Genomic DNA, 14,116 nt, shown 5'->3' with positions numbered 1-14,116 from the left:
CCAGCAGTGCATCCACATTGTTTAGCTCCATCACTCCTTTAGTGTTGCCTTTCTTAGAAGCATAGAAGTAGTCATTCTCTGCTACAGTCTTAATGACATCTATGGCCTCCTCAATGGTCTTCTTTTTGTTCAGAGATCCCCCGGATGAGTGGTCTACTGCCTTCTTTGATTCATAGGAGAGGCCTTCATAGAAAATATGTAGCTGCACCCATTCATTGAACATATCTAGTGGACACCTTCTTGTCAGGTCCTTAAACCTCTCCCATGCTTCATAGAGAGTCTCACCATCTTGTTGCCTGAAAGTTTAAACCTCAGCCCTCAACCTGTTGATTCTTTGAGGAGGATAGAATCTTGCCAAGAATTTGTTCACCACATCTTCCCAGGTTGTTAAGCTCTCCTTCGGAAAAGACTCCAACCATTTAGATGCCTTGTCCTTGAGTGAGAAGGGAAATAAGAGTAGTCTATAGGTGTCAGGATGAACACCGTTAGACTTCACAGTATCACATATCCTCAGGAAGGTGGTTAAATGTTGGTTGGGGTCTTCTTGGAAACCTCCTCCAAACGAACAGTTGTTCTGAACAAGGGTGATGAGCTGTGGCTTTAGTTCAAAGTTGTTGGCATGTATGGTTGGCTTTTGAATGCTACTCCCATAGCTTCCTGGGTTTGGGTTGATATAAGAGCCTAAAACTCTTCTCTCCTGCCCAGCATGATTTGCTAGACCTTCTCTGCCATGGTTGTGAGCCTCTTCTTCATGATGGTTCTCCATATTTTCATCCATGTTTGGTTCAAAATACTCCTCTTCTTCCTCCGTACCAACTACTCTCTTTCCTCTTGCTTCCCTCCTTAATCTAAGGAAGGTCCTCTCAGGTTTAGAATCAAAGGAAGTTGAAGCCCCGCTTCTTCTACCTGTCATACAACCAACAAGGCACAAGTAAGGAAATAGATGCAGAAAGTATTTCCGTTAGAATTGCTGTTAGTGTGAGTGATGCAATATATCAAACAGTTAGTAGGTTAGTGGACTGAATTGTTAACAACTAAGAAAATGGGTAGGGGAAAGGGCAGAAAATAACTAAAACTGAAAGTAAATTACTCAAACAGAATTTTAAATCAAACAAAAGAAAAATGCTCAATCTAGTTATCCTCCAATTTAATCATTGTTGATACAAAATCAATCCCCGGCAACGGCGCCATAAACTTGATGCACGGAAACTTGTCTCTCAACAATTTTCCTTCGGCAAGTATACCGAATTGTCGTCAAGTAAAACTCAAAATAGAGTGAGGTCGAATCCCACAGGGATTGATTGGTCAAGCAACTTTAATTAGAGGAATGTTCTAGTTGAACTAAGCAGAATTAGATTTGAGATTTGTAGAAAATTAAATGGCGGAAAAGTAAATAGCAGAAAACGTAAATGCTGGAAATAAAGAGCTGAATGTAAATAGCGGAAAGTAAATTGCAGAATCTTAAATGGGAATGGAGAAGATGCTCATAAAAGTAGATTGCAGCATTAACCCAATGAAAGGGGTTTGGTTGTTCATAGCTCTGGGAATGAAAAGCATAGATGGAGAGTACATTCTCAGAATTAAACTAAAAGTTGCAGAGAAAGTAAAATACAGAGAGTAGTTCTCTAATTTCCAACCCCCCTTTTTGATTCAAAACTACCCCTATATATACTACTCTTCTGATCTTCTAGTTGGTTCTTCAAATCTTGGATATGGGCCTTTGGATCTTTAGTTTGAAGCAGTTATCCTCTTCAGTGGGCTTAGCTTTACTTGCAGAGAGAAAGTGTGAAGTAGGCAGGAACTTTTAGCTTAGGACGTTAGTGGCGTTAACATTAAGTGAAAGTGTGGGTTCGAGAACGTTTGTGGCAGTCACCTTTTTCACTAACGTTCCGAACCCAAGGGTGATCCACGTTAACTTCAACGTTAGTGGCACCAACGTGACCATCGTGACTCTTAACGTGGGCTATGATGGCTTCGAGGACGTTATTGGCAATTACTTTTCTCATTAACGTTGCAAGCTAGCTCCCTTTCCACGTTAGTGGTCACGTTAGTTAGACTAACGTAGCTGTTAACGTGGTTCTTCCTTGCTTCCTTTGTCCTGAAATTAAGCAGTAGAGTGCATCAAAGTTCTAATCCAAGTCAAGAGACATGCATCATTTAATTTGTCATTTAATTCATGCATAATTTTCATGAAATCATGTAAAGTGCACAATGTTTGCTTGAATCAAGATGTAAGTGAAATTCTACCCAAAACTTGCTTATTTCCTAAGAAAATGCATGAAACTACCCTAAAACAGTAAAGAAAAGGTCAGTGAAACTGGCCAAAATACCCTGGCATCAGTTGTCAGGCACGCGTTCATGGGTTGAGAATGGTGATGAGTGTCACGGATCATCACATTCATCATGGTTAAGTTCGAGTGAATATCTTAGAACAGAGACAAGCGTGTTGAATAGAAAACAGAAGTAATTGCATTAATTCATCGAGACACAACAGAGCTCCTCACCCCCATTCATGGAGTTTAGAGACTGATGACAAGTCATCTTAGCCTAGTTTCACTAGCCCTTTTCTTTAGTTTTCACTTGAATTGTGCACTTTCTTTGGCTACAAGTAAGCTAATATGGGTAGATTTTCATGCTTCCTTTGATTGAATCAACCATGTATGAATTCATGCTATTTCATGAGGTTTTATACTATAATTGTCACATATTATGAAAGAATGAATATCTCATGATTTTAAGCATAGCTTTGATGTGTTTGGTTGATTAATGATAGGTGAAGAAAGCTTGGAGAAAGGTTGAAGCAAGAAGGAATAGCTAGGAGTAAAGAGAAGACAATGGAATAAGTGAAATTGAACCAGGAAACAAAAAGCTGGACCTAAAGTTAGCCTCAAACTTTTGCACAAACTTTTGGGTGAAAAGTTAGCCCCAACGTTAGCCCCTAACTTATGGACTAACGCTGAAACTTGAAAATCAATCCCTGGGAACCAAAAGTTTGCGCTAACGTTAGCCCCTAACTTTGAGGCTAACGTTGGCACATGAAAATCACCCCTGGGCACCAAAAGTTTGCGCCAACGTTAGCCCCTAACTTTTGGGCTAACGTTGGCGCCACAAGTGCACCAAGGAAGGCTAACGTTGGGGCAAAAGTTAGACCCCTAACTTTTGCACCAACGTGAGTATCAGCAAGATATGGGAGCTGATATGAAAAGTTGGACCAAAAGTTAGACCCTAACTTTTGCTCCAACTTTTGGTCCAACTTTTGCAAAACTCCAACCCGGTTCATTTGGTTCACTTTGGTTCTTCTCCGAACTCCAAGAGCAATCAACCAAGGCCTCTTTCAACCCAATTCCACCAAGAGCAAAGGCCCAACTCAAGGCTTGAAGATCATTTGAAGAAAGTGTATAAATAGGATAGAATTCAAGTTCTTCGAGGAGCTCCCCTTTTAGTTTTTTAGAATAGCTTTTCTTTTCGGTTTTGCTTGGAGCTTTCCTTTTGAATTTTCATAATAGTTTTCGGAGAGCTTTGGATATTGAGTGATCTTTAATTTCTTAGTCTTGGGGAAAGAGAATTCACTTCTCTTCCTCTTAGTTTTATTGCTTTCAATTTCAATTACAATTGTCTTGGATCTTGGGTTGGAGAATTGAAGAAATTCTGTTTCAATCTCATCCTTGGATCTCTCTCTTTATTTACTACTTGATTGAATTTAATTTCTGTTAATTGCTCTTCATCTACTTTCTTTGCAATTTACTTTTCCCTTGCAATTGTTCTTGTTGGATCAAGGAAGGTAGTGAGATCTAGACCTGGTTTTCTAGTCTCTGGGTCCTGAGATCTGAATTCCCAATTTACATTTTGTTTCTTGCTTTTAATGTTCATTTACTTTACTGCTTCAAGATCCGATTCAACCCAAACCCTCTTTTACTCTTTTGTTTGATGCAAGTTACTTTTCTTTGTTTAATTTCTGCAAATCCAACTCCCAATCCCCTTTACATTTCGAGCCATTTACATTTCTTGTTCTTTAAGATTCAGCAATTTAATTTCATGTTCTCTTTAACTTCATGCAATTTACCCATTCCCTTTACTTTCCATGCAATTTAATTTATGCAAATCACAAATCACTCAACCAAATCTTGATTCGCTTGACTAAATCAACCACTAAACTAAAAATTGCTCAATCCTTCAATCCCTGTGGGATCGACCTCACTCCCGTGAGTTATTATTACTTGATGCGACCCGGTGCACTTGCCGGTTAGATTTGTGTGTTTTGGGAGAAATTCATTTTTCCACCAAAATATCTCATCAGAGACTCATGCCGTAGAGATACAATGTAAAACGTGAAAATGTCATGAGGTGCAAAATAAATCTCTAAAATTTGTTTAAATACTAAACTAGTAACCTAGGTTTACAGAAAATGAGTAAACTACGACAGATAGTGCAGAAATCCACTTCCGGGGCCCACTTGGTGTGTGCTGGGGCTGAGACTTGAGCTTTACACATGCCTAGGCTGTTTCTGGAGTTAAACGCCAGGTTGTAGCCTGTTTTGGGCGTTTAACTCCAACTTGTAACCTGTTTCTGGCGTTTAACGCCAGAATGTAACATGGAACTGGCGTTGAATGCCTGTTTGCGTCATCTAAACTTTGGCAAAGTATAGACTATTATATATTTCTGGAAATCCTTGGATGTCTACTTTCCAACGCAATTGAGAGCACGCCATTTGGGTTTCTGTAGCTTCAGAAAATCCACTTTGAGTGCAGGGAGGTCAGAATCCAACAGCATCTGCAGTCCTTTTTCAGCCTCTGAATCAGAATTTTGCTCAGGTCCTCAATTTCAGCCAGAAATTACCTGAAATCACAGAAAAACACACAAACTCATAGTAAAGTCCAAAAATGTGATTTTTATTTAAAAACTAATAAAAATATACTAAAAACTATGTAAAAACAATGCCAAAAAGCGTATAAATTATCCGCTCATCAATGGCTACGATCATCTTCTGATGAAACCCTTTCCCCCTAACTATACCTTTTGGTTACATCACGGTGAGAGGATCATAGATGAGAGATCTAGCGGTAGGGAAGAACTAGAACCCACTGTAAATTCAGGAGATCAAATGCGTGACATTGTCCACGACGCATTTAACTTGCCGGGACGGCAGAGTGATGATGAAAACTCGATGAATGGGCATGTTGGAGACGTTGCGGAGGGGTTACCGTACTTATCTGATGAACCTAGCCGCGAGGCTCGTGCCTTTCACGACTTGCTTGAGGACGGCGACTAGGGATTATATCCGGGATCCTCAAGATTCTCGAAGCTCTCTTTCTTGGTGAGGCTGTACCATATAAAGTGCATGTGCAGAGTGAGCAACAAGGCTTTCAGATTGATTCTAGAGCTATTGGGGGATGCCTTTGAGCATGCATGAATTCCGAAGACCTTGCACGATGTAAAGTTCATGTGTAGAGTGAGCAACAAGGCTTTCGGATTGATTCTAGAGCTATTGGGGGATGGCTTTGAGCATGCTCGAATTCCGAAGACCTTGCACGATGCCAAGAGGATCATAAGGAAGCTTGGTATTGAGTACAAGAAGATAGATGCATGTCCAAATGACTGCATACTATACCAGGGTTTTGACCAAGACCTGTCTAGATGCAAATGGTGTGGAGCATCCAGGTGGAAGAAAAAGACTAGGAAGAATTCTTTATTAAGGATCAACGCCATTGTCAAGAAGAATAGGAAACCTCAGGCGGCGAAATTTCTTCGTTATTTTCCTCTGATTCCACGGTTGCAGCGATTATTCATGTGCAGTAAGACATCCGTGGACATGTTCTGGCCCAAGAGAAGAACCAACTCTGACGGTTCCTTGAGGCATCCCAGGGGTGGCGAGGTTGGAAAGCATTTGATAGGAGAAATACTGACTTTTCTGGCGATCCACGCAATGTTCGCTTGGCCCTGGCCAGTGATGGCTTCAATCCTTATGGAAACCTCAGTTTAAAATACTCAATATGGACAGTGATTCTTATTCTGTACAACTTACCCCCATGAATTTGCATGAAACAAACCAACTTTATTCTCTCTATGATTATTCCTGGTCCTAAAATGCCTGGCAATGACATAGATGTCTACCTACAGCCCCTGATCAATGACTTGAAGCAGTGTGGGCTGGTGTTGATATGTATGACGCTAGTGAGAAGAAAATATTCAAGATGCATGCTGCATTGATGTGGACTATCAGCGATTTTCCTGGCTTGGGCAATTTATCTGGTTGGAATACGTACGGCGGGAGAGCTTGCCCCACGTGCAATTTGGACGCCGAGATTAGGCGACTCACCTTCAGTCAAAAATGGTGTTATATGGGTCATCATCGCTTCTTGAATGGCGATCACAGATATAGACAGGACCGGGGTAGATTTGATGGCAAGGTAGAGGATAGATCCCCACCTACCAAATTGACTGGCAGGGATGTCTTGAGACAATTGGAGGGTGTGCCCGTCTCACAGGGCAAGGTGCAAGTGGTGGGCGGTAAAAGAAGGCACGGACAGTAGACTATGGTGCAAAACGATTCTCCCTGGAAAAAGAGGAGGGTATTCTTTGATCTGCCATACTGGGAGAACAACGAATTACATCACAACCTTGACGTGATGCACATAGAAAAGAATGTATGCGACAATATTGTCTTCACCCTGTTGAACGAGAGCGGTAAATCCAAAGACCACCTAAAAGCTCGAAAAGATCTCCAGTTGATGGGAATCGGGCATGATATGTGGCCACTTGAAGGTGGAAAGTATCCCGCTGCAGTCTTTACCATGTCGAATCAACAGAAGAATGTCTTCCTTAGGACCATTAAGAATGTGGTCTTTCCAGACGGGTACTCTAGCAATATCTCTCGCTCTGTTGATCTAAAACAGCGCAAGTTATTCGACTTGAAGAGTCATGACTGCCATATTCTAATAGAATATCTATTGCCAATTACTTCAAAACACGTATTGCCCACCCCAGTGTCTGTCGTCTTGGCTGAGTTATCAGCCTTTTTTGACTAATATGCAGTAAATCCATAGATCCTCAATAACTTCCTCTCCTTCAGGATCGTGTAGTCCATACTTTGTGCCACATGGAGATGATATTTCCACCTTCCTTCTTCACACCCATGGTTCATCTAACGGTGCATTTGGTCGAAGAGGTACGTCTCGGTGGCCCAGTGCATTACTGGTGGATGTACCCAAATGAGAGGTAAAGATCTACTTAAGCTTTCTCGACCTGTTTTATTTGGATAGCTGTCATCTAGTAATTTATATGTTACGTTCTCGAAGGTACCTATGTCATCTTAAGCAACACGTGCGTAACAGGGCACAACCGGAAGGATCGATTGTAGAGGGCTACTTATCCAAGGAGATTTTCACATTCTGTTCAAGATACCTAGATAATGTCGAGACTAAGATCAACCGAACGATGCGCATTGATGACCGGCCGAGCGATGCTCCGTCGAGCGAGATTGCCAGCATGTTCCCAAAGGTTGGAAAGGCGGTCAGGGCAGCTTCATTTTTTACTCTAACAGCAACCGAAAAGCTTCAAGCACATCGTCATGTACTGGTCAATTGCATTGTCGTAGAGAAATTCTTGGAGTAAGTATAAAAACTGAGTTCTAAAATTATACAGTGACCAATATGTTTAAGATAGTATTGAACTTGAACAAACTTTTTGTATGCATAGTGAGTACAGAGCCATCACAAAGAGAAAACTGTGAAATAAAACAAGGTCTCAGTCTCACATAGATAGTGTTGTGCACAGAAAATTTCCTAACTGGTTCCAGCATGAGGTAATCCTTAATATCTTAGGATCCTACTACCCTTTGATGCTTGCCTACCTCTAATGGTTTAAAGCCAGGTCCCATTTGGAAGCACCAATCATTCGAACGAGTTGCAGTGGCTCGCCTGCAGTCTCCTTGCTCAGGCCAGACACTTTCAGGATTACAATGTAAATGGATTTAAATTTAGAACCATGTCTAGGGAGGAAGGGATAAAAACACAGAATAGCGGGGTTTATGTCACTTCGGATACTAGAAGTTATGCAAGTAAACAGGATGCCAATGTTGCTATTGGCGGTGTCTCGTATTACGGGAGATTAGTAGACATCATCAAGCTAAATTACAGTGGTCAATTCACTGTAGTATTATTCAAGTGTCTTTGGGCAGACACCACATCAGGCAGAGGCATACGGCAAGACGTTTTGGGCCACACCTGTGTCAATTTTGCAACTGTCGAGAAGATGATGAGCCGTACATCCTAGCATCTGAGGCGCGTCTTGTGTTCTACATAGAGGATGAGGTGGACAATGAATGGAGTGTAGTAGTCCATGTGAAGCCAAGAGATTTGTTTGACATGGGAGAAGATTATAAACATTGTGAGGTCGACCTTCATCCGCAGTCTTGTATGACTAGATTGCCTGAATTTGATGTCGAAGGCCTGCGGTTGACAAGAGACAGAGATTTAGAGGAATCCACTAATGAAAAGGTTGAAGATTGTGATGAGGCCACCGATTCCTAAAATACATTTCTCCATCATGCATGTAGCTCATATTCATGGCAGTTCTGGATATATACTACTGTCATGATTCACCTATGATAGATAGTGGATTGTATTTTAGTCATATCATTAGATAATAGGTTGAATTGATTGAGTTTCCAAACTAGATTTTTTAAAACTTATCCTCTCAAATAAAGCTCTTTTATTTAACTGGTTTTTACAATGCTTACCTCTCCTTCAAGACTTCTTATATCACATTTTTAAGTTTTCCTTGTGCATTCTTTCTATTTCCATGGCCTATCAAGGAAATTGGAGAGCCGAGACTTCTTTCTCATTTGCAGAAGCCGTTGGTTCATAGAGAAGATGATAGATGCATCTCCATTCTCTTCGTTGGACCACGCAACATCCTTTGCAAGGCAGTTGTGGTTCAAAGAGTCTCGTATACAATCATGGCAGGATGCCTTCTCTGGACACAGTCACCTCTATCAAGCCATTGGTCATGCGCCGGCTTCAATCATGAGGGTTTGTTTGCTGCTGCCAAATTTAATTATCAAAATCCTTTTCATATTCATGGATGAAACCCATTTCAGGTAGTTATGTTAAAATCTTAGGAATTACTTCAATGGGACCGAAGGTATCGGGCTAAATTTAGGTTTGAGTTTATAACAAGTACGGAAACATGGTGCTCATAGAAAATACTTGACGAGGTGGAGGTAAATATTCTTGTTTTACTTTTGTATTTATCTAACGTTTATATTAGTTCTATATCTAGATAGCTAAACTCTATTATTTGTTTTGTAAAATTAATACATTAGATTCATTTATCTATGTTTATGTGCAAAAGGATCAACAAATATTGATAATACTAAAACAAGCCGAATCACCATTGAGGGTACAAAATTTAATTGTATTTTGTAGAGCAAGATAAACTTTATTTACGTTTGCTAGAAGAAACTTAATAGCATATAATAGAGACCCTTTTGTGGAACTCAAAAATGGTTGGTCTGTGCTCCTTTAAAGTGCCTGCTTGTCTCTACCTTCTACAAATCTGGGGGTTTTTAAATATACTCTATTTAAATTGCTTGTATTGACATGCTGTGACCAGGCTCAAGAAAACTTCCCATTCTTCATTGACGGTGACTTTTTTAATCATAAAGAATTGTGAAAGATAAGCAACATATCCTTGCTAAGGGGCTTTAGTGGATTGATTGTTGTGCATTTTTTTCGTTATTGAAGTTTATTGTTATTTATCTTTTGTTTATTCAACATAGCAAGCAGTGACTCGACCTTCATAGCTGCCTAGAATTACATATTCAATCTAGCCTTGGAGTATAACATTGTTCTTGTATCTTAAAGGCATCTAAAACTATGTAGTTGTCACTAAGCAGTTTCTTAATCCTTTGGGCCAAAAAAAAAGAGTAATATCTTTTTATTTGGTAATTGGTCTCTGTGTGTTTTCCTTCTTCTTATTATCATTAATTTTGGTATGTTATACAGGCACGCTATGAAAATTCTCTTGTCGTTGAATAGGATATTGCAGCATGGGAGGAATTCAAACTCATAGAACATGGCCTTGAATGACTATCGGAAAGTAAGAAAGACTCGACCTTTAGCACGTTTATGTAATTTGATTATGTTCACACACTAATTCCTCCTATTCTGGGCTTGTTTGGCTATGACGCAACTCTCAAGAATGTCTCGAGACAAGTGTCAAAGAGAATCTGAAGAACCGGGGGAGGTGGTTCCAGATTCAATGGAAAAAGATGATGTTGTCTCCTTCAATACATCTGATGAGGCTAATTCTGCTGGACGAAAGGTTGGCATGCTGTCATATGACCTCAATAAAATGCTAGAAGAGAATGAATATCCTTATAATGGAATGTCTCTTGGGAAGAAGAATGCATGGCACTTGGCTACGTGTTTAACACAATACTTGAATCCTTGAGGACAGTGCTTCAGTTTAGGACTGTTCAACCTGCCCCATTTGCTAAATGAATCACACAGATGATATGAACATCGTTTTATAGTAGTTTTCCTCAATCTGTCTTATCACATTTAAATAGTTTTTTTTTTACTTAGGCTATAAAGTAGGTGATTCTTATTGCTACAGCATAGAAGTGTGAACTTGGAAGGGTGGATTATGTGAAGTATGAGTCGACTCCACATTGTGATTTTGTTCTATGAAACCTGTCGTATTTTGAGGCCTTTTTCTCCTTCTCCCAACCATCTCTAGGTACCTAGGTGACAGTATTTTCTCCTTTGAAAGTTGCAGTTAAAAAACACTTTTAACTTCTGATCTATCTTAACATTGGGACTTGATTTCTTGTGGTTTTTCGTACCTGTTATTCCAGTCTTTTTTGGTTTGATATGTGTTAGAGCTCGTGAATACTAAAAAATAAATGATGGATAGTAAAATTTAGAATCACAGGGCATGAATCACAAATCCTCTTGGGAGGAACTTATGATATCCAGGTCGCATTTTGTAGGACTTAAAGTGAAATTGAAATGAAGGCTAGCATTGGACTTGGTCTAAATATTGGCCTCCCAATAACGTGCTGGTATTTCCCATCATTCCTGTATGTTGGGAGAACAACGATAGATTGCTTTAGTTGCTTAATATATATTTTAGTTGCACTGTACACTCAATTCACAAGGAAGATATACTAAAGAAGAAACTATGAATAGGTACACTAAAGCCCCATTCTTTGTTTTTTTTACCCGGTATGTCTTAGGAATTTTGGCTAATTTTTTAGCACACATTTATTTTCAAATAATTTATTTAAGTAAGTATACATGAATCATGGTAAGTATATTTTTTCCGTAATTGACGTCTGGTTGGGTGAGATACTAGAAAAGGATAATTCATTATAATAAAAGTTATTATACTCATTTATCAAAATTTGAAAGAACCGCCTTTGTGCTATAAAAGCAATATGCGCGCCCCAATCGCAACTTCTAAATCCTTAATGCTTAAACATCCTTATATATTTAACCAAGTCCTACCTCACAGCTCTAAATACATTGAACCAAGCCTCCACCCACTAAGAGAAGCACTCTCCTCTCGCGCTCTGGCTTGTCGTTGCGTTCGCCGACGAGGACTGCTCAACTCGCATTGCAGTCTCTCTCTCTTGAAGTTGCGTGTCACCTCACTGTCTCTGCCCGCATGGTTGTCGTTGGTTTGATCAGCAACAATCAACACCGTAAATAATGGAGAAAAGTTGGTATTTCCATTCTCAAATGCCAAATTTCAAATTTATTTTACCCCAAGAAAAAAAAAAGAACTCACTAATTATTGTCAACTTTTTGTTGAAACATGCCAATAATAGAGGAGTTTCCTTTCACCCTAAACTTTTTTTTATCTCTGAGGAAAGAATTGTACACAATTGCAAGTAACTTTGAATATGAATTTCCCTTGTTATAAAATAAGTACTTATGAATTTTTATAAACTTGTTGTATTTTATTTCGTTTCTTATTGTTGCTGGCTTAATGCTCTAGTAATCTAATATGCTGTGCATTTACAGGGAACCAGGTGAAACAGGTGGAGGCCTTGGTATGCCAGACAAATAATATTATTTGTTGGTTACTGTCCAATGTCCATAGAATTATGTGATTTATTGGAGTATATTGTTGTTGTAGGCATGTATTGTCAATTCATATTTTTTTATCATATCTTCAGATTTCCAATAGCTAACTATTTGAATTACAAGTTTTGGACCTGTCTAATTGTTTATCAGTTAATACTGTGAATGGGTTTCCCCTTCTATTTTTTTTGCATATGCTATATACGTGAAGAAGTAGGGACAAGTGGTTTTTTCTTTTACTTATTTCTTTTTGTTAGACCATGGAAGATAATAATTGTTTTTAATGTTTGTTTAGAGACTTCGCTCAAAATTTTGTAGGTGGTTCATTAATCATATAAACTTATAGTTTTATATCTTGCAGACTTTTATAGTGGACTACTTTTGATTTCTTCTAAAGGTATGTGCACAATAATGCTTATATATACATTGACATTTGTGTATGTAAGTTAGTATTTTCTATGGAATCCAATGTCATGGAAATCTAATTTTTATTATTAGCTAGCATTGTATTCATTGAATGCTTAGTTTATCTGCAACAATCCTTCTTTATAGTGTTCTCGTTTACCTCAACGTGTTGTATGTAACTGTATTATACTAATTAGACATACCACTTATTTAATAACATTACTAAACAATTTAATTACTGGATGTCTGCACATATGATTTGCATTTCACGTTGATTGTACTCTAACAAAATAAAGATATTGTGTGAAATAATCATTATATATAAGTACTCATTAGATTTCTTTTCAACTAATATTACATGTTATAAGTACTCATTTTTTTTTGTTGAACACTCCTTGAAAAGAATAGTCGAACAATATTAGAATTGTTTCTTTAACTCGTGGAGATTAATTTCTCTTCTTTCACCATCTTTACTAAAATAATTTAATATAGAGAGTACTCAAAAAGTTAATCTTCTTTGTGTTTAATTAGAATATTACCATACTTAAATTTCTTTTGGTTTAAAATATTCATTCATCATTTTGTGACATTAATAAACGTTTTGACAATTAACTCTATTATCATCACACGTTTTTTTAGTTTTTGTATTATTTATTTATCAATAATAAAAGTATTTTTCTCAAAACTTTATCTATTATTAATCTCTTCTATTTAATAATTATTTATTTGATTTTTTTCTAACAAAACTACATCAAATCACACATTAAATCACCATAATTACGTATTTTTTTGTTTGAGAGAGAAGGTATATATAAGAAAGAAAAAGAGTTTGATGAATGAGTACATAAATAGTATGTCAAGTTTTCTTTTTTTTATTTGTATTTATACTAAGTAGGCTTCTCAATTTTCTTGTTTGGGCTCAAGAATTTGATTTCTTGCCATCTTCGTCGAATACCTCCAAGATTATAAATTACGAAAGAATACACCATGCTTTGAATCTTCTTGATTCTATTTCGTTTTTTCTGGGAAACAGGTGACGTTTATCTTTTAAGATGGCTAGGAAAGGTCTATACAAGAAAAAACCAAAATTAGGACCAGGATGTCAGCAATCTCAAATGGCTCTGCCTCCGGCTTCGGCTTCCCACTGCGATGAGTCTCAAACTCTCCCGGACAGTGGTGATAGTGTCCCTGCAACTTCACGCCCATTCCTTCTACCGCGCAATGTATCAATGCCTGCTCCACAGACAAGCACAAATAGCGTTCAGAACTCAGAGTCAGGCCACGTAAACTTGGCAGCTAATGCAAATGATGTAGATTCTCTTGATCAAGAAGCTGATGACCCATTTGTTGAGATCATCGGTAATGTATTTAATAATTTTTATTTGTTCAACATGATTTAGACTCCCTGTTATATATTAATTTTCTCGCATGCTGTCCACAATAGATACACAAATAAGGTATTATACCTGGCTTATAGATTTCGACGGCACAATCAAGCCAGCAAAACTAAGAGTGAGGGAGGCTGGAATGGCCTAATGGTAGAAAGATCATGCTTAGGTTCAACAACCCAAAGCAAGCAATCGGAAACGAAGCTGGACTGTTGAGTGGCGTGCTTGATATGC

General features: G+C 38.4%; 1 protein-coding gene across 1 annotated transcript; it reads left to right on the top strand.

Moving 5' to 3' along the window:
* On the top strand, positions 11,506-14,110 carry LOC110271060. Its single transcript, XM_021121158.1, has 4 exons — positions 11,506-11,724; positions 12,030-12,486; positions 13,528-13,853; positions 13,939-14,110. Exons 3-4 carry the CDS (start codon positions 13,547-13,549, stop codon positions 14,028-14,030), a joined length of 399 nt encoding a protein of 132 aa, XP_020976817.1. The 5' UTR covers positions 11,506-11,724; positions 12,030-12,486; positions 13,528-13,546; the 3' UTR covers positions 14,031-14,110.

This window comes from Arachis ipaensis, chromosome B04 (genome assembly GCF_000816755.2).
Source record: "Arachis ipaensis cultivar K30076 chromosome B04, Araip1.1, whole genome shotgun sequence".
Taxonomy (NCBI): domain Eukaryota; kingdom Viridiplantae; phylum Streptophyta; class Magnoliopsida; order Fabales; family Fabaceae; genus Arachis; species Arachis ipaensis.
The sequence above is the reverse complement of the archived record's forward strand: the minus strand, read 5'-3'. Positions and strand labels throughout refer to the sequence as shown.